Below are 18,941 nucleotides of genomic sequence, written 5' to 3'. Positions count from 1 at the left end.
TTTATTTTCTGAGGTATTTCTTAAGAGAGCTCTGATTATTGATAATAATATGAAGTACTGAAAAGGTATCCAAATTTTCTTCTTTTGTATTGAAGTATGATGTATTGTGTTCTGAAGGTCAGGTTATGGTAGCTATTCTTTTCCTAACCAGAAAATGTATTTCTCTATGGCAGGTTTTCCTAAAGGTCACAGCAGAAGCTGACACTGAAATGCAAAAAACAGGTATAGATCCACAGATCCATATTTGATTAACTGTTCTTGTGACTGCTTTTTATGCTGAACACACTATAAAGAGGAGTTTCAGAACTTTCAGTCTTTTATGTGCTCTTGACAAAATAAATTTGGTCAGCAAATATCTGGTTTTAGGGCCTGACATGATGCCTGAAAAATAAAGATTAAGTCAGCAGAAAGACTTGTATTTAGATTGGATGAGGTTCTTAACTATGCAAATAAAAGTGGAGTGTCAAGCACCCAGATGTCAATGGTTTTAGTAGTTGTATAAAAAGTACTTTGCTGACTGATATTCCATAAACTACATAGATGATTCAATTGTTCCTCCTGCTGGGTAAGGGGAGAGTTAACCTATATGTCACTAAATACAACCACGGTGCAACAGTTGTAATTAAAGCAATGTGGAGATAGGATATATATGGTTGGTAAAATCTCATTAAAATGCCTGTGCTACTTCATGTATGGAAGATAAAGTGTCTTCTCTGATGCTTCTCATCTCAACCTAGGAAATACTCAAGAAAATGGTTCTGCTCTTGACAAAACTCCTGCTGAGAGCAAAGCAGCTGAACAAACGGCCCTGAAAATGAATGACACTTCTCGAATGCCAGTAGGCAGACCAGGAGATCAAAATGAAGGCAAGGGGTCCCGACAGTATAAAGGCTTTCAGCTTGTACATCAGCAGATCAAAGCACTGCTCATCAAACGCTTCCACCATGCCTCCCGCAGCCACAAGGACTTCCTAGCGCAGGTATTGACTGACTCATGTTGTTCTAGGTTCTTTCCCACAACATTCTCAACACTGTCTTTCCAGCAATGATGGCCCTTTTCCAAGGGAAAGCAGTAGAGGTGCTGCAAATGGGTAACAGTGCAGTTATGATTCCAACTCTTTTGCCTCTTCTTTTATTTCTTTCTGAATGGAACCTACCAACTGCACCAAGTTCATGATTCTATCACTACTAGCCCAGTGTTTTATTTTTAATGTCATGCAGTTCTACGACAATGAGAATTTTAAGCAAAAGCACTGGAAATTAAATTGTTGATGTTCAGGAGTTAAACCAGATTGGATCTGAGTGCTCCTACTGTCCTTACTTTGTTTACATATATTATGGGGTGTGTACAGTGTCACTCTGCAATGTTTACAGAATAACCTAATGTGAAGTTTTTGTGTTCCCTGCAGGTTGTTCTCCCTGCTAGTTTTGTGTTGCTGTCTCTAGTACTTACAGTCATTATTCCTCCATTTGGAGAATATCCCGCCTTAACATTACACCCTTGGATCTATGGACAACAGTTTACTTTCTTCAGGTAAGAGGAACACTTAAGGTACATTTGTCACACATACACCTTTTTCTCCCTAGAGTTTAGCATCATGGGGCCCGGTTTTTTTCTCATTCTGTGTGATGTAAGAAAATATTCACATCACTGGAATCAACAGATTTAAAATGGCTTGAAATTGGTGCACCTGGAGAATACAACTGCTAATACATCTAACAAATAGTCTTTCAAATATCTTTCTAACTTCGGTATTCTCCTCTTCCTACCTGATTTCAGGACCTCAACACTTACAAAGTTCATATCCTAACTAACAGGTGATCCAGGCCTCTGCAAAGGAAAATGCAGAATTTGTTTTTCATCTTCTGCTTACTGACTTTGACAGCACTGAGAGAATAGCAATAAGGATTCAAGCCTTTTTTGAAGAATGCTGCTATTGGACTTTGTCAAAAGTCAGCTTTAGTATTAGGAGAAAAGAACCATAGCCTGTCAACCACCTTAGAACATTCTGGGTTTTTATATACATAAATAAAACAATTGAATTATCCGCATTTGAACGGGGGCAGTTGGTACTGCCATATGGTTGTCCTCCCTAGTTACTATGTGTATTGCAGTGCAATAGTTTGAAAAAATATTTTATAAAGTAAGTCCTGTCTTATTCCCTTAGCAATGAACGTCCTGGCAATGAGCAGATGGTCTCCCTTACTCATGCTTTCTTGAATAAACCAGGATTTGGAATTCGCTGTATGAAGAATCAGCCTCTTTTGTAAGTTGTTAGCTATTTCTCTTGAATGAGATCCTAGCATGATACATCTAGTGGAACTTGAGTAGTGTAACAAGAATGTATTTGTTTGACTCTTCACAAGAGCCAGTGCTTCAGATGTGTTGTTTGCTTTATCGAATATTGGGTCTAAAGTAACAAACAAACAGCAAGATAACACTGCCACTGGATTAAGAATGATTCACAGTGCTCAATGTAACTGACTAGGAACCAGCTCATGCAGCTTGGCATTGAGAGTTAAGCAACCTTGAAATTTATGTCAGTATGCCAGTAACCTCAGGCCTGGATCTTCTCAGCTTCCCTGGCCCTTTCCATGTCAGAGTCCCTTCAGGTTCTTTCAGTTCCCATTGGTGTGTTTGGAAGCAACAACTTCAGCAATCAGATTGTGAAGTGGCAATAGGACAGTGTCTATGATTTGAAACTGTTCTCATTCTGAAGTGAGGGCAACATTAGTAGAGCTCCAGCTTTTGTTGTCCTATCTGCTTACTCTGTGAGTCCTGCTTTGGAGCCATTTGTCACTGGCTTGCTATGCTTTGACATTTGTTCCCTTTCTCCTGACTCTTTCCTAGCCATGATTTGCAGCAATTTGATCCTCCTGGTTGTCTTCTCTTCTCCCGTTCCTCTCCACTACCTGGTATAGCAGAAACAAAGAGGAAACTTTAGAAAAAGAAAAGATACTGCATGAGAAAGGAAAATGATAGCTTCTTCACAAAGATATGTTCACTGCAGATTTCCAGTACTAAGGAATCAAACACAATCCCCTTGTTTCTTCAGTGTCCTATCTGCAAGCTAAAGGCAGTAAACTTGGCAGAGATGTGGAGGATTATATTAATATGTACCAAATTCTCTAAAATGTTGTTCTTACTATTCTCTAAAATGTTGTTCTTATTCAAAACTTGCAGGACGAGGGCTGAGGGGGGAATAGCTGCTTAGGGCATTGTGATTTTGGGGATTTGTGAGTTCTTGTGGACTGTTATCTCTGCACAGCTTGAAGCTCTGTACCTCTCCACAGGAACTACCCATGCAATAACATGCCAACTGCCTGGAACACACCTGCTGTCCATCCTAACCTAAGCAGCCTCCTGCTGAGCCAAGAGTGGAGCCCCGAAAATCCATCACCTTCCTGCAAGTGCAGCACTCACAAGAAACTCACTATGCTGCCAGAATGTCCTGCAGGTGCAGGAGGCCTCCCACCACCACAGGTTGTGTCCTTGTGCCATAAATCTTTGTAGAAAAGTTTCATGGCAAGTGCTGGAAAAGGGATCAGTGTCTAAGTACCTTGCCATACTAATATAAATGGAAGAAGTTGAATACATTCTTTTCCAAGAGGGCAAGACTTGCTGGAATTCGGAATTCAGTTTCAGAGGTTTGGGAAAAGCTTGCTCATTTAAATTAATGTTGATTACTGTTTTCATCCAAATTGCAAACTTTTCATGTAGAAGAAAATCACAAAAATTTGAGCGATTTGTCCCATAATTTAAAAAAATATTTTCTTTTGCTCCACCGAACAATTCTATTTAGAAGGTTGTCTTTCTTTAAAGGAGGGAATGGCAGGAGAGAGAAAGAGGAAAGAAAAGAAAGGAAAAATGTCACAATTTCAAAAAAGTGGAGTGCAGTCCTCTCATTAAAACGGGAAAATTAATATTCAGTGAACTCCAAATTATTATTTTTGCATGTCTTTCAGTTCCATTTCTATCAGAAATGTTTTAAGCTAGCAAAATGAATATTTGTATCCATGTGCATGAAGATGAGTAATTTAATAACCACTGATGCTGTATGGAGAAAAACTGATCTACATTCCCTCCTCTCCTATCAATGAATGATCATAGTAGTGCCCTTTATAAAATGTGCTTGCTCTTTTGAAGAGCAAAGTAAAATTACAGCTTGTCAGTGTTTGCATTTAATAAATGTTTTTCTAAGAAGTAAAACAGAATTGCAGCCACTCTCAGAGTCGTAGCTTGCTAATTTAATGTCTCACCTTGCACACTGTTCATCTTTAATATTCCTGTGTGCCAGGCTGAACACACTAGCAAAATTACTAAAATGTTTTTAATTTTCATAGAGTCAGAGAATCATTATGTTAAAAAACACCTCTAAGGTCAAGTCCAGGTGTTAACCCATCACTGCCATCTTCACCACTGAATTCCATCCCCATGTGCTGCATCTCAACATTTTTGAACGCTCCAGGGATGGTGACTATGCCACTTTCCATGGCACAACTTCTTGAAAACACTTATTCAGCTTGCCTTGATTTCTCTATCACTGTTCACAAAACAAAGTTGTTTTAAATATCTGTAGAATTCCTGTTTATTAAGAAAAAAAGTTGATAAAGGTTCTATACCTTACAGCATCCCAAGTTATTTCTGATTTCTTAGTAATCTTTGTCCAACAGACAAAGTTGAATTTTGCTGATTGCATGCTAATGTATTTCAGAGACCTTTAGTCTAAAACTTCAATTCCAAGATGCAATTTTTTTTTTGTTTGCAGGGATTCTAGTCCTCTAAACAAATGTATTTATTATAATAGTATCCTGATAATTTTGCAGGATATGATAGTTCTGTATAACTTGTCAGAAAGAAACAGTTCACTTGAGTCTCCAGGAAAGCCACGGTGTAAATAATTGTCAACAGAATTATGTTTAAGCATAGATAACTCAAATAATGAAGGCACTGTGGAGATGTTACCAGTCTTCCCATCTAGAATCAGCTGGATGTCTCTAATGTGTCTTGTGTGTCATACTCTCTCTGGACAAGTGCAGGAACTTCTGGAAAGTTCCTTAGACTTACTTTCTAGGCAATTATCAGATGATTTCAGGTTGCAAGCTTTGCCATCTGAAGCTGCCCAGGAACCTCTTAAAATATATTCTACCTTGGGATAAACTCAGAAGTGTGAGGTCTTGTATTTCACAGCAATACTTGTAAATACTCAAAAAGCTATCATGTGGTATCATTTTCATACTTAAAAAAAATCCTTCAAACTATCTAATGGGCTAGTGAAGGTGAACTTTTCATATTAATTTTTACCTAAAGTTGCTAAATCATAGGAAACAACCTTTTTTTTTTTTTTTTTTTTGTTTGGTTGGGTTTTTTGACTGGAGCCTCTGTTGATTTGAAGTTTCCTACTTTCAGATTGAAGAAAAAGCCTTGAACAGCCCTGACCTTAGTTGCAAAGACCTTTTTCAGAGTGACATGCAACTGTTTCGTGTTGCATCATCACAAACTTATTGATTTCTTCTAAGGTCTTAGTAAAGTAAGGATGTTTAAGCTAGAAATGACCCTCGGGTGATTGACCCACTCTCTGTCAGTGATGCCATGAACCTGAGCATTTTCTCTGAACCAAAATGACTTTTTCTCTTTTCCTGACAAATACTTAATAGCTTAAGACACTCTGAACTTCATTGTGATTGATTAGGTTTTTGTTTCTTGCCAGAGAGTGCAACGCAGCACAGAAATTCTTCAAGATATGACCCACAGAAATATTTCAGATTTTCTGGTGAAAACATATCCCACTTTGATAAAAGGAAGGTAGGGATGAATCTCTATTTCTTTTTCACGTGTGGTATTTTCTACCTGGTGATGAAATTCTCATTTGATAATGACAGAACACCTGATTTACCACAGTATTATGTAGATTTGAGCACCATGTCCACATTCTGATAGAAGACTAGAAGAGTCTGATTTTAGGGGAGTTAAATATTTTCAATTGTAACTATTTGTATAATCAGGTACTCCTTTATAGGCAGAGCTAAGTGTTGGTGCTGATGGAATGCCGTGTTAATGGTGACAAAAATGGTGCCTCTGCACAGCTCTGGTGAACTGCCTTGCGGAGATATTACTTTGTCTCCCTGAAGAACTGTAGCCACGCTAATGTGACTATCTGCCTGAGTTAATTATCACTTGCTTCCCAGAAGTGCTAAAGAGCAGCCAAAGGACAGTTTACACGGATACATCCATCCTACTGATAGCTCCTCAGCTGGCCTGTGTGGTAATTAGCTGAGCAGTGCCCATGGCCTATTATCTCTGATTCAGGTCTTGCTACTTTTTCAGTTCCTAGCAGAGTTCTTAAAAATCCCCTTTATATTAGCTATGTGCTGACTGCCTTTGACTGATTCCCCTTAGCATGTGTCATAATTGCTTTAGATACATCTTTTAAAATCAATTAATTATGGATTAGAATAGCCCAGTATGTGTCACTTTAGGAATCTTGCTTATCTCTGTATGAGTTGAAGATGAATCATGTCAGAAAACAAATAGCCAAAAACACACTGCAAGGAATACCAAAAGTCCTGCCAACCCACAACTCAAAGTAATAACCAGCAGACTGGAGGTCTGCAAAGTATAGGAATTCAACTTTAATTTTTATTTCAGCCTAACATATCGTTGACTTTGGTTCTGTGCATTGAGAGGGGTTCTCTTTGTCTGTTTCAGCTTGAAGAGTAAATACTGGGTCAATGAGCAGAGGTAAGAAAACAATTCACAGATTAAGGTAGTAAATAAAGGAACAATGAATTTCTGTTTAACCAGGGAGCCTCACAATGTTTCTGCAAACGGACAAGGGGAATTTTGGCAGAAATTGTAAAACAAAGACATGGCTTCAGTGGGAAATAGGCTGGGGATCAGGAAGGGTCTTATAAAGACAAGGGGTTATATTCGTTTGAACTCCCTGTAGGAGATGAAGGCAAGAGGCTCACAATGGAGCTGTCAGAGCTTTATTTCCTACAGGAGTCAAACCAGTGGGCACCATGTGGTGAAAAGGTTTGACACAATAGTACAGTATATTGTACTACTGCTGTGACACAGCTCTTTTAGTGCCACAGAAAAAATAGAAACCCTCCAATAAAAGGACCTGAGTGGGATGAAACCCACACACCAGCCTATCAAATACAGAAGTAACAACCACATTTCCTCATGCCTGCTCTGTACATGAGCAGAAGTTAGAAACCAGATCCCACTAGTCCTCTTCTTTAGGTAGAGACAACAGCTAACCCCAGTGTGTGATGTCTACTCTGCAGTTACTAAGCTTTGAAAGAAACTGGTTAGCCTGAAGCACATACTTATTTCATTTTTCACCAGCAGTATGACTGCCTTTCTTCGCAAAATATCTGCTTCATGTGCAAGCATTGCTTTCTATGAGATTAGACTTCAGTTTTTCTTGTGCAGTAGTATCTACCATTATGCACTGGCTGGTACTGACATTGGCGAATGCCTGCTCCTCTCAGAGCATCTGAAATTTCAATGGAGGTCTGTGCGGTCCTTAGTCCTTCGTGCTGTCTAAACCATTATATGGCAATTACCTTGATGTAAAGATTTTGTTCTGTAGAAATCATGGTTTTGTTTTCTCCTTCTCTCTAAATAATTTTCTTAGGATCCTGGCATAAGCCTCTCAGAAACTTACAGAGCATCTATTACTTGTAAGCCCTAAAAGACCTAATACACATTGTTAGAAAATGAGTAGAAATTGTAATACATTAAATATTTGATGTATAAAAATTAAACTTGCATTAAGTGGGGATCTTTTTTAAGTGGTTTTTTTTCCATTACATACAGTTATGGGTATGTAATATGAATTATTGATTATATTTTTCTCTTTACTAGATATGGAGGAATCTCTATAGGAGGAAGGCTTCCAGTCCTTCATGTTTCTGGAGATCAAATTGTCAATTTTTTAAGTGATCTTGGCCGAATGATGAATGTGACAGGAGTAAGCAAGATTTTAAATTTTGGTTGGTTGGTTTTTGTCCCCTTATTAAAGCATGGTTACTGCAGCATTTCACTTTTTCATTTTGTTTCAGGGACAAACTTCACTGGCTGCTGCTAAAGAAATCCCTAATTTCCTTAAATACATGGAAACTGAAGATAATATTAAGGTATTTGCTGGAATTAGTCTGCTAACTCACAGTCTTTCTTGACATAGACTTCAAATTATGAGAATATTGCTGGTGGTATTCCCAGATGCAAGAAGAGTTGAAATGCTATACTTTAGAAATAACTTGGTATTAACGTTATATCCCATACTGTAGGTAATTCTTATTCATAATATTTCATATGTGAGATTTTTTAAAATCATGTTCTTAGTACGGCTTGCTGTCCTAAATACTTTGAGTAGTACACTAAATCTTAAAATATACTTCTCTAAAATCCCCTGACAGTAGTTGTCCAATGCTTTTAAAAGCATAGTATGTGAGCTCCTCCTGCAGGACTGTGCCTAGGAGCTATGTATTCCTGGTGCTGGATTCACCCCTGCTGACAGTGCCCACCAAAGTAGACAAAAGGCAGCCAGATTTTCTCCTGTAGCTCAATGGAGACAGTAACTGAAAAATTAATCTGTGATTTCTGAATCTTTTAGGTGTGGTTTAACAATAAAGGCTGGCATGCTATGGTTAGTTTCCTCAATGTAGCCAATAATGCAATCCTCAGAGCTAATCTTAGGACTGGCCAAGACCCTGAGGAACATGGGATCACTGCTATAAACCATCCTCTGAACCTCACCAAGGAGCAACTCTCTGAAGTCACTGTGTAAGTCTGCTTGTGCTCTGCTTCTGGCTTTTACCCCCACCCCAACCCCCTCCTGGCAACTTGCTACTTCCAGCATGCTCACACTCTGAGGAGAAAGAGTTCAACTGACAGAATGTGAGAATGTGGAGGCCCTTCCCTGAAGTTTTATTCTAAGCAAGAATCTATTCATGTCTCGTTACATTCACATGAGATTTCATTCCTATCCCACACAGGAGCTATGAGCATTGGATGTACATTATCGCATGTTTCTGTTGATTCCCAAGCACAAAGATTCTGAAATTTTTGTTTGTGCTTCAAAGCCAATACATTTACTTCTGAAATAAAACATTTAATAAAAAATGGAATGAGAACTTGTCCATAATTGACTACAGGTCAAGTAGTTGACAACCCACTCTCTTGGTGCCAAGGACAGCGAGCAGGTAGATTTTTCAATGGCATGTAGTAGCATTGGTGTATTCCCAAATCTGAAAGTCATAATTTCTTGGAAAAGACATCCCTAAAAAGACAAGATTTTCCACTCTTCTATTAAGTTCATAGTTCAATGAAACTGAAACCTTTGCATTGTAGCACAAAGGCAAAATCTGTGCTTCATCTCACTGTCTCCAACTTGCCTTTTTAAGTTTCTCTTTTCCCTGCTTCCAGAGCACTTTGGCTGTTGCGCCTAAATGTCTGGTTTGAGATGTCCTACACAGGAAGGTCTGTCAAACGGAGATATATAAAGCAAGTAAAAGATGAGGGAATGGTGCCATATTTGTTAGCTACAGTCCTCATAACATCGTGGAAAAATACACTAGCACATTTTGAAACTGGAGAAGTCTTCTACTTAAAAACAGCCTTGCTGCTTCTAGACCTGAAAGCAGCTTCCAGAGTCCCCAAATACTAATATAGTGTTGCATTGCATCCATTCCCTTGCTCACACTCCCTTCTTGTGCTCTGTTGTAGACTGACCACTTCAGTGGATGCTGTTGTTGCCATCTGTGTGATTTTTGCCATGTCCTTTATACCAGCCAGTTTTGTTTTATACCTGATCCAAGAACGTGTAACAAAAGCCAAACATCTCCAGTTTGTCAGTGGTGTGAGCCCTGTTACCTATTGGCTAACTAACTTCATGTGGGACATAGTAAGTAACTGCTGGTCTGACTGACAGCCTCTGACTACACTGGGTGTGCATGAGCTGAGGGCAAATCAGTGAATTAAGTGAAGGTGATTCTAAGCATTGCAAATCATTCATTTCTCTTAAGTGTTTCTCTGAGACCATGCTAAGGATCTGGCCTCTGAACTAATTACAGATGCAGAAATTAATTCAGGTGCACAACTCAGTCACCTAATGAAGCTGTATTTTTTATAGTCTTAAGATTTCTAGCCCTTACAATTGAATATCTATAATGAAGTACAACTTACTACAGCAGGGAAAAGCCTCGTTGCCTGGTGCTAGTCACTCCTGTCCTCTAAAAGACCCAAAACATATTTCAATATTCAAGAAATCTAAGTGGGAAAGATTCACAGTGGGAACAGTATCTGTAGGCCTGACAAAATACTCCTGGGTGTCTAAAATGGCACATTCATTTAGGTCACCCTATCAGGATCACTGTGTTATTCCAAAAAGATTTATACCACAGGTGCAGACTTGCTTAGACAGGGCCCAGCTTCCCTCCAGCCACTTTGTCATAAAAGAAAATATTCTTTTGCTGGCTGAGGCACAACAAGGGCTGGTTCTCTGGCCATGCTTTTGCAACCAAGAAAGCAGCCAAGGAATTATGCAGTAAGAAAGGAATGAACATGGAATTGAAAGAATTAAAAAGAAAATCAATATTAGAAAAGCACAAAACTCTTCAGGATTTGGAAGGTGTTCTCTCAGGAAAAGATAAAGCAAAGTATTATTTTAGTAAATGAGGGAAAGAAGCAGGTCCCAGAGTTCTTGTTCCCTGCTGTTCACAGCAGCTTCCTTGATAGGAATTCTGCATGGCTGTTGCCTTTGACAGCATGATGCAAAGGCATGAAGTGGTGTTAGCAGTTCAGGGAAATGCTGCCTTCCATTCTGCATGGGCAATTCCGTGCACTGCAGTAGAGTAGTGCTGCTAGTACTGAACAGAGAAAGCGAGCAGTGGCCAAGCATACTCACTTTAGCCTCTTCTCAGGAATGTGGTTCAAGTGTCAACCTCTTCCATCCTACACAGCCTTTGTTTGCATCACCAGAAACTGTACTTCCCTTGCATGGCCACTTTTTTGGGGAAGCCTGGCAACCAGACTATGAAATAATGGATTCACAAATCATAATCTAAGGAATAACAAGATGTTATATTTTTGATAAAAGATGTCTTAGAAAAACATTTAGTACTAAGGCCCCGCATTTCCAGGGACCTGTTGATCCAAAAAATTCAGTGTGACTAGTGTAACTCAAATTCTGATGTTCCACAATATAAATTCCTTTTGGAATGATGTGATCTGGATATGTTTGCAGCCCTTCTCAGGTCTCACACATTGGTCTTCCCCCTGTGCTGGCAGGTGAATTATGCACTGAGTGCTGGGATGGTTGTGGCTATATTTGCTGGATTCAAGAAGAAAGCATACACCTCCCCAACCAATCTCCCTGTGCTCGTTGCCTTGCTGCTCCTCTATGGGTGAGTGTTCAAGGTTATTGCTGCAGGTGGGCTCTGTATTTCACATGGAAATAATTTCATGTTGCTTAGCTCAGTACTTAGTGGAACTCAGCTTTGAAGAATAGAACTGAGTGGATCCAAACCAGGTTAAAACTAGGTTCTTCTCTGGGATATTTACATGCTCTGTCTGGCTACATGCTGCAAAAGAGATTCTTTTGTCACTGCCTGCTTTGCATTTTTAAGTATCAAATGTGACCTGTACAGGAAAATATATTTGTTCAGTTTACTGATTTCTTCCTTGTACATTGTGTAGGAATTTAGTGGTTGTTCATTTGCTGCATTCGCAGTCAATACTAAAGTATCTTTCAGCATTCAGCATTTCTTTGTTTCTTCTTCTTGGTGTAAAATTCATTGAAATGTGCAAAGATACTGGGGTGATAGCAACCTTGCAGGCATTAAGTTTTCTCAATTTTAGCAGTGTCTTCTGCCCTGCATTTTGATAGCAAAAAATGACTAAGCAGAAAAAAATCTTATGTAGTAACCAGGGAGAAAATACTGTGGTGGGTTAGTGGTTGGTTACACCCTTTTGTTACAGTTGGGATGGGAAGAAAGCTTAACTTTGTGTTTTCTTTAGGCCAGCTGACATGAGAATACTGAGAATTTATCACAGATTTTTCTGTTTCTTGCATGCAGATGGGCAGTAATTCCCATGATGTACCCTGCTTCTTCTTTCTTCAGTATCCCCAGCACTGCTTATGTTGCATTGTCCTGTATTAATCTCTTTGTGGGAATCAACAGCAGTGCCATTACATTCATCCTGGAATTATTTGAAAATAATCCGGTAAGTAATGTTTTGTAATTCTGCTGGATGCCAGGCACCTCCAAGGCCTCTGTCTCACTTCTCCACAGCTGGACAGGGGAGAGAAAAATAATGAAGGCTTCATGAGTTAAGGACTGGGAGAAATCAGTCACCAAATACCATCACAGGCAAATATTAGAGATATTAGTTGAATTTATTATTTAAAATACTCTGGTTTTTTTCTTTTAAGAAAAGAGAACATTCAGTTTCTCTGACATGACAAAGAACTTTTCACTTATATTGCTATATTTTCTTAAACAGATCTGGTTTAAACAGCTTTTGTTGTTTCTGTTTCTTACAGTCTTTGCTGAAGTTTAATAAAACATTGAAAAATGTACTGCTTGTCCTCCCACATTTTTGTTTGGGCCGTGGACTCATCGACTTGGCCATGAACCAAGCTGTGACTGAAGTATATGCGAGGTTTGGTAAGTAAAGCTAATAAGAAATAAGTTAGTTATGGCAGTGTCACATGTCCTGACCTTGGATGAGATGTTTGGAAGGATTAACTCAGAAAATTCTGAGTTAGATTTTTTACCTTTTCCATCATCAGATGGATGAGAAGTATGAAAGTTCACCTTCTCCAAAGGAATCACAGCTTCTGATAGTGCTGCCAGAGCTCTGCAGCCCAACCAGTAATCTGCATTGGAAATGAACCCATTTGTTCAGTGTCAGACTCTGCTGTCTTTTTATCCTTTGTTTGGGAGACCCTAAATCACTACAGGAGGATTTATTTTTTCATTTCATTTGAATACCTCAGCTAATGTTTAAAGTGACTGTTGTTCTTCAAATGCACTCTCTTGGGATATGGTTGTCTTTGATATCTGACAACTTATTAAAAGAATAGTCATACAACAGAGCTCATCTGTTTTAATTCAGAAAATGTGTGTCTTTTCACATAATCCATGCAAGTTTCATGTAATGATCTCCAAATTAGTGTGTATCCAGAGAGATTATTTTTACTCCCATGCAGCAGCTGAACTTGGAAGGCATTTTGTTAAGACTTTTTGTAAGACTGAAAAATTAGAACTATTGCCTGATCATGAGCAAATAAAGTAAAGTAATTCATGATGATTATGCTTTTTGTTCTGAGTAGTGGGGTTTTTCAGCAGTATTTCATATTCCTTTCTGGTGCTCTTTCTCCAAAGGTGAGGAGCATGTTTCTGATCCCTTTCAGTGGGACTTTGTTGGAAAGAACCTGGTTGCCATGGCTCTCCAAGGACTTGTGTTCTTCTTTCTGAATCTCTTTATGCAGCACCGTTTGTTCTCCACAAGATGGTATGTCTAAAAGTTCTATTACTGTTCCTTATTAAAAGGATGATTATCTTTGTTATTCTCTATGTCCCTCTTTTCTTCTTTTTGTTCTTAATTTTTCTCTAAATTTATGGCTTTTTTCTTCTCTATTTACTTACCCAATCTTATCTTAATTTATTGATATCCTGATCCAAAAAAGTATTTACAAATCTGCATTATCTTAAGAGGATTTAAGAATATTTTATTAAAGAAATTCGTTTTCTTGAATTAAGATTTTAATGTCATTTTTTCGCTTAAGACACTGTAATAGTGAGATTATAAAATTACCTGGAAAGTTTGTAGTGTCCTCAGTCAGGCTAGGCACTAGCTAGTACTATGAGCTACTGTTCTGGCATCCCAAGACAGCAATCCTAGTCTGTTGCACAGGACAGCTGTATCCTGGACACTGTGTGAACTCCCCCTCTCTGCTTTACACATGTGCCTCTCCCTTGATGAAAAGAGCTACCTACTAGCTGTGAGTGGGTCATTCACTCCTGTTCAAGATTGCCCACAAAAGTACTAATTGCTGCAACTATAAAAATACTGTCTTGCAGAGAGATCTACTCAAAACTTCTAAGGACCATCACTAGCTACTAAGAGTAGCCAAATAGTGAAAGCTGTGGCTAAGGGGCAGGTTAATCTCATATCAGTGACTGACAAGGCATGATCTTTTGAGCAGCCATTTCCTCCCTTTTTAGTACCTAGACATTAACTTTAAAAGTCAGGGCTTCTCCCAACAGCAGGAGTACTCCAGCCAATTGTGAAGTTTCAACCCCACTGCTTCCACCAGTCACATTTTTGGCAGCAGATTAGCCATTGTTTCACATTGTTATTCTAACTGAACTCAGGGCGACCCAGTATCTTGGGTTTTTCTAGGTTTGCTGAGACTGCCATGTCACCTATTATTAATGAAGATGAGGATGTTGCAGAAGAAAGAAAAAGAATTATGAATGGAGGAAACAAAACAGATATCTTACAATTACAAGAACTGACCAAGGTAGTATTTTGAGAAGAGTGAAAAAAAAATAGTTACTCTTGTCTCAGTTCTAAAGTTGCCTCATCCCAATAGTATTAAACTAAACTAAAAATTCTGATGATTTTCCTTTCTGTAGATGTCTTGAAATAGGAACTTTCCTTTTTTTTTTCCTCCCCCCATCAATATAGATTTATGCAGGTCAACGCAAGCCTGCAGTGGACAGACTCTGTGTTGGCATCCGTCCCGGAGAGGTAGGTTGTTCAATAACACTGGATTACATTCCATGGATCAGTTCCGATTTTATGCCCCTACTGATTTGCAAGCTGGAAATATTAAAGAATATGATAAATTTTGCAATTTAGTGCTTTGGCCTTTTGGGAGTGAATGGTGCTGGCAAAACAACAACATTCAAAATGCTGACTGGAGATACTGATGTGACATCTGGAGATGCTGTAGTGGCTGGCAGTAGGTAAGTACCTTAAAAAATCCCTGTGACAGTCCATTTACCAGCATAGAACTGTCCAGATCACACTCTCAATGATCCAGCAGCTCTATGGCACCGAGACCACAGGTAACACACAATTGCATTTGATACCTTCAACACTTGTAAAATCTGTGGCTAACTTGTAGTAATGCTAACAGTGGGATAAGGCAATCATATCTAGTGGCAAGAGTTCCCAAATATAAGATAACCCATCCCACAGGGTACTTTGAGCTGAGCTGTGGGACTTTTCTCTGGCTGTTTCTAGCATCTTTGTTTAGACAGTGCTGGCATAATGTCATAAGCTATTACTTCCAGGTTCTGTCCCTTGGCTAGTTAGGTGTAGTTGGGATTTGATTCTTTGTCCCTTGATGTGATTTGAACAATAACTCTTTTGTTGCCAGGACATGGTGCTGGTCAGCCTGTTCTAGGTGACTCTGCCCAGGCAGGGTCAGGGGACAAGATAACCTCCAGAGCCCCCTTCCAGCCACACCCATTCTGTGATTTTGTACTTTTCCTACTACCATTGAAGTGTTAGCCTTGTATCCTGCCTATCAGTTGCTAGTGACCATTATCTGAGCTGAAATAACTGCTTCTTTCTTTTCTACATATAAACACTGTTTTCAAAAAAATAATAAACCTGAGTGGCTGTTTAAAGAACTTCTTGTTAGTTAGTCTATACTTTAACAAGAAAATGGGTGAGAGAAAATGGGCTTACACTCTTAACCAGGACTGAGCTGACTTAAGACAACAATATACTCCTTGCTCTTATGAACAGATATTTTCGTAGCATGTTAGAATCAATTCTCCTCTTACAAGAGTTGTTGCCCCAGAAAATAAGGATTTTTATCAAAGTGCTCTTCTCTGTCTTAGAGCTAATATTACAGAACTACAACTCTTTTCTTTGTTTCTCCAGTATATTGACCCACATTTCTGATGTCCATCAAAACATGGGATACTGCCCTCAGTTTGATGCCATTGATGACCTGCTCACAGGACGAGAGCACCTGTATTTATATGCACGCTTGCGGGGGGTTCCAGCAGAAGAAATCAAGAGGGTAAAGTACTCTTTCTTTTGATAATTACAGTGATATTTGTAATAATTATTGGTGCTCTTAACATGCTAAGGGACAGAATTTCCCGTGTGGTTGTTATTCTGTGTATTGAAGTCCTGGGTGTGATTCCTGTCATTTGGATAGTTAAGTTACAAGACCACACTATCAAATGCAGGTTCCCAGGCAGGAATGGTACTTGCAAATTTGTGGCACCAACAGTGGAAGGCTAAAGATGTGATTGCTGTGGCTCAGAATGGCACTGGTTGCTGTTTTGGTCTTGCCTTTAAAGTTGTGTATGTATAGGGAAGAAAACATGAAGAAGATTCCAGAAGAAAGTAATCTAAATTCTTGTACAGATAGAAGTCTACAGCCGGCTTTCCTTCACCTAGTTAGAATGCCCCTCGTCATCATACTTTGTACTTCCCTGGCCCAGTTCTAAAGTGATTGTGCTAAAGCCCATGGGACTGTCATGTTTCTACCAGAAGAGGGATGTATCAGCAGTCCTGTCTGTTCTGCATTCGCTGCTGTGTGAAACAGATGGTTTTTCTCACAGGTTGCTGAATGGGGCATCGAGAAGCTGGGACTTCCTATGTACGCAGACCACCTGGCAGGGACCTACAGTGGTGGCAACAAGCGCAAGCTCTCCACTGCCATTGCCCTGATAGGCTGCCCACCACTCGTCTTGCTAGTAAGTGTCATGGAAACACAGCCCTGGGTAGTTCAATATAACATCTCAGAACACTACATGCTAAAGAGCTACAAAGTCCTTGAAAGCACCTTTCTGCCCTCAACTTACAGCTATTTCAGTGTAATTCTGAATAAATTTCAGGCATAGTCTGGTATGTGTAACTATGTTTCTAACAGACCCCAGGTGATTACAAAAGATTTTCAAAAAAGAATGTGTTGAGATAAAATCTATAATCCACAAAAATCTGAATTTAAACTGATGTTTAGTTTCAGTCTGCCTTTTCTTGTCAGAGTGTAGCCACTGATGTAAAAGATGATCTTCCAACATATCCACCTGGCTGCTTGATCCAGTAGAACAAAGGAAGATGCCTACCCTTTTTCAGCCTTTAATATCTTTGGAATAAATGATACAAATTTATACAAAACTATACGAATGCTGAAATGTAGTTCTTGCCAAATAAAGTAAGTGGTCAGATAATTGCATATCTAAAGGGAAATTCAACATGAAATTACTACAGAAATTCTTTATTTAGACTATATTCTACCGCCTTAATTTGAATGTCTATGACTTTTAGACACAATCACTTTTACTTTTACTTGTCTGTGAAGTAGTGTTTTAATACATATTAGTAGCCTGGTTCCTTGTACCATTTAATATGCATTTACATGTATTCTACCTGTAGTAAACAGCCAGATAAAATATTTTCTCATCATTTAAGACAAGACGTTCAATGAAAATTTTTCTATCCTAATTTTGTTTACACTTTTTGTTACTTAGTGGGTTGGCTGACTAATGTAGGTTCAAATCCTTAGGTGGTGTAAATCAGAATGACTTCACTGATTTCTTGGATTGAACAATGTCCTATATGTTTATGAAAGTAAGACGACCTGCTGAGAGCTGACTGTTGCCCAGAAAAGGCACTCCCTGCCCTGTAGCTGTGCCCTACACACACAGTACTGTATTCTCACCTGTAGTCTGTGGTCTTGTTTCCTTACTGCTTTGTGCCAAGTCCATTGGTACCCACTCACTCCTATGCTTCTCAAGGTCTATGTGCTTTCTCAAGACACAGATTACTGTAGAGAAACAATCACATGCTATGGTTCAAAAAATGACCTGATTCTAAATAGATTTTCCATGTTCTATCTGACTCTGATTGCCTTAATATTTCCATTACAGGATGAACCGACTACGGGGATGGACCCTCAGTCCCGGCGCCTCCTGTGGGACTCTATTGTTGGTGTGCTCAGAGATGGGCGAGCCGTGGTTCTAACCTCACACAGGTAAAAACAGTTTGAATTCAGAATCTGAAAGCAGACTAAGTACATCTGTTGGCTTTTATCTCAAATATCTCTTCTCTGTTTTGAAAGTATGGAAGAATGTGAAGCCCTCTGTACTCGTTTAGCCATCATGGTACAAGGTACCTTCAAATGCCTAGGCACAATTCAGGAGCTAAAATATAAGTAAGTAGCCTATTTTTATAGTTGTTTTTAATGGGAAAATTTAGTGTATGTGACATGTACTATTCTTAATACAAGCAATTCAATGGTTAACCACACCTATTTCTGGGTGCAGCTCTGTTGTATATTAGACAATCTGACCATTTCATTTCAAGATTTCAAGATCTCATTTCAACTCTCTTATGCTACATACCACTTCTGCAACACAAATACAGGGCTTCCTAAAAAGCTGGATCTTATGCAATATCTTTCAGATACTGTTATTGTTTTCCTAGCTGCAGAAAACTTAATTTCCTTCCTGAATGATGAAACAACCTCTTCACCCAATTCCTAAATCCACATGTCCTTCCCAGGTTTGGAGATGGCTACATTGTCACTCTGAAAATCAAAGCTCCAAAGTCTGGGCTGCCTCCAGATCCTGGTCCTGCTGAGAAATTCATACGCATCAACTTCCCAGGGAGTTTACAAAGAGAGAAACACTACAACATGCTGCAGTATCAGATTTGCTCTTCCTCTCTGGCTAAGATTTTTCGATTAATAATCTCCAATAAGGAAAATTTGCATATTGAAGAATATTCTGTGTCTCAAACAACATTAGATCAGGTGAGTAAAAAGTAAAACATCCATGAGAAAGCCTGTCTGGAGAGAATTAGGCAACATAATGGGGATGTAGCCAAACAACTGAAGGACCAAACTGTTTAGAGAATTATCTCACACCTCTCTCTCAGGCAAGATTCCC

General features: G+C 39.0%; 1 protein-coding gene across 4 annotated transcripts in view; it reads left to right on the top strand.

Annotated features, from left to right (window-relative positions):
* Positions 1 to 18,941, top strand: part of ABCA4 (ATP binding cassette subfamily A member 4) — a 69,058-nt gene that overhangs the window by 47,982 nt on the left and 2,135 nt on the right. For all 4 annotated transcript variants that reach the window (XM_038143783.1, XM_038143785.1, XM_038143781.1 and 1 more), the window contains exons 28-50: positions 174 to 222; positions 738 to 979; positions 1,409 to 1,533; positions 2,168 to 2,266; positions 3,294 to 3,483; positions 5,711 to 5,805; positions 6,709 to 6,741; positions 7,876 to 7,981; positions 8,073 to 8,147; positions 8,627 to 8,796; positions 9,739 to 9,916; positions 11,302 to 11,417; positions 12,090 to 12,237; positions 12,557 to 12,680; positions 13,401 to 13,530; positions 14,422 to 14,542; positions 14,710 to 14,772; positions 14,884 to 14,990; positions 15,919 to 16,060; positions 16,611 to 16,745; positions 17,922 to 18,025; positions 18,113 to 18,205; positions 18,556 to 18,805. In XM_038143783.1, the coding sequence (XP_037999711.1) occupies positions 174 to 222; positions 738 to 979; positions 1,409 to 1,533; positions 2,168 to 2,266; positions 3,294 to 3,483; positions 5,711 to 5,805; positions 6,709 to 6,741; positions 7,876 to 7,981; positions 8,073 to 8,147; positions 8,627 to 8,796; positions 9,739 to 9,916; positions 11,302 to 11,417; positions 12,090 to 12,237; positions 12,557 to 12,680; positions 13,401 to 13,530; positions 14,422 to 14,542; positions 14,710 to 14,772; positions 14,884 to 14,990; positions 15,919 to 16,060; positions 16,611 to 16,745; positions 17,922 to 18,025; positions 18,113 to 18,205; positions 18,556 to 18,805 (2,895 nt within the window). The remainder of the gene's footprint in view (positions 1 to 173; positions 223 to 737; positions 980 to 1,408; positions 1,534 to 2,167; positions 2,267 to 3,293; positions 3,484 to 5,710; positions 5,806 to 6,708; positions 6,742 to 7,875; positions 7,982 to 8,072; positions 8,148 to 8,626; positions 8,797 to 9,738; positions 9,917 to 11,301; positions 11,418 to 12,089; positions 12,238 to 12,556; positions 12,681 to 13,400; positions 13,531 to 14,421; positions 14,543 to 14,709; positions 14,773 to 14,883; positions 14,991 to 15,918; positions 16,061 to 16,610; positions 16,746 to 17,921; positions 18,026 to 18,112; positions 18,206 to 18,555; positions 18,806 to 18,941) is intronic.

The sequence above is a fragment of the Motacilla alba genome, chromosome 8 (assembly GCF_015832195.1).
Source record: "Motacilla alba alba isolate MOTALB_02 chromosome 8, Motacilla_alba_V1.0_pri, whole genome shotgun sequence".
Taxonomy (NCBI): domain Eukaryota; kingdom Metazoa; phylum Chordata; class Aves; order Passeriformes; family Motacillidae; genus Motacilla; species Motacilla alba.
Note: the sequence above shows the minus strand (reverse complement) of the source record. Positions and strands in the feature narration are given on the sequence as shown.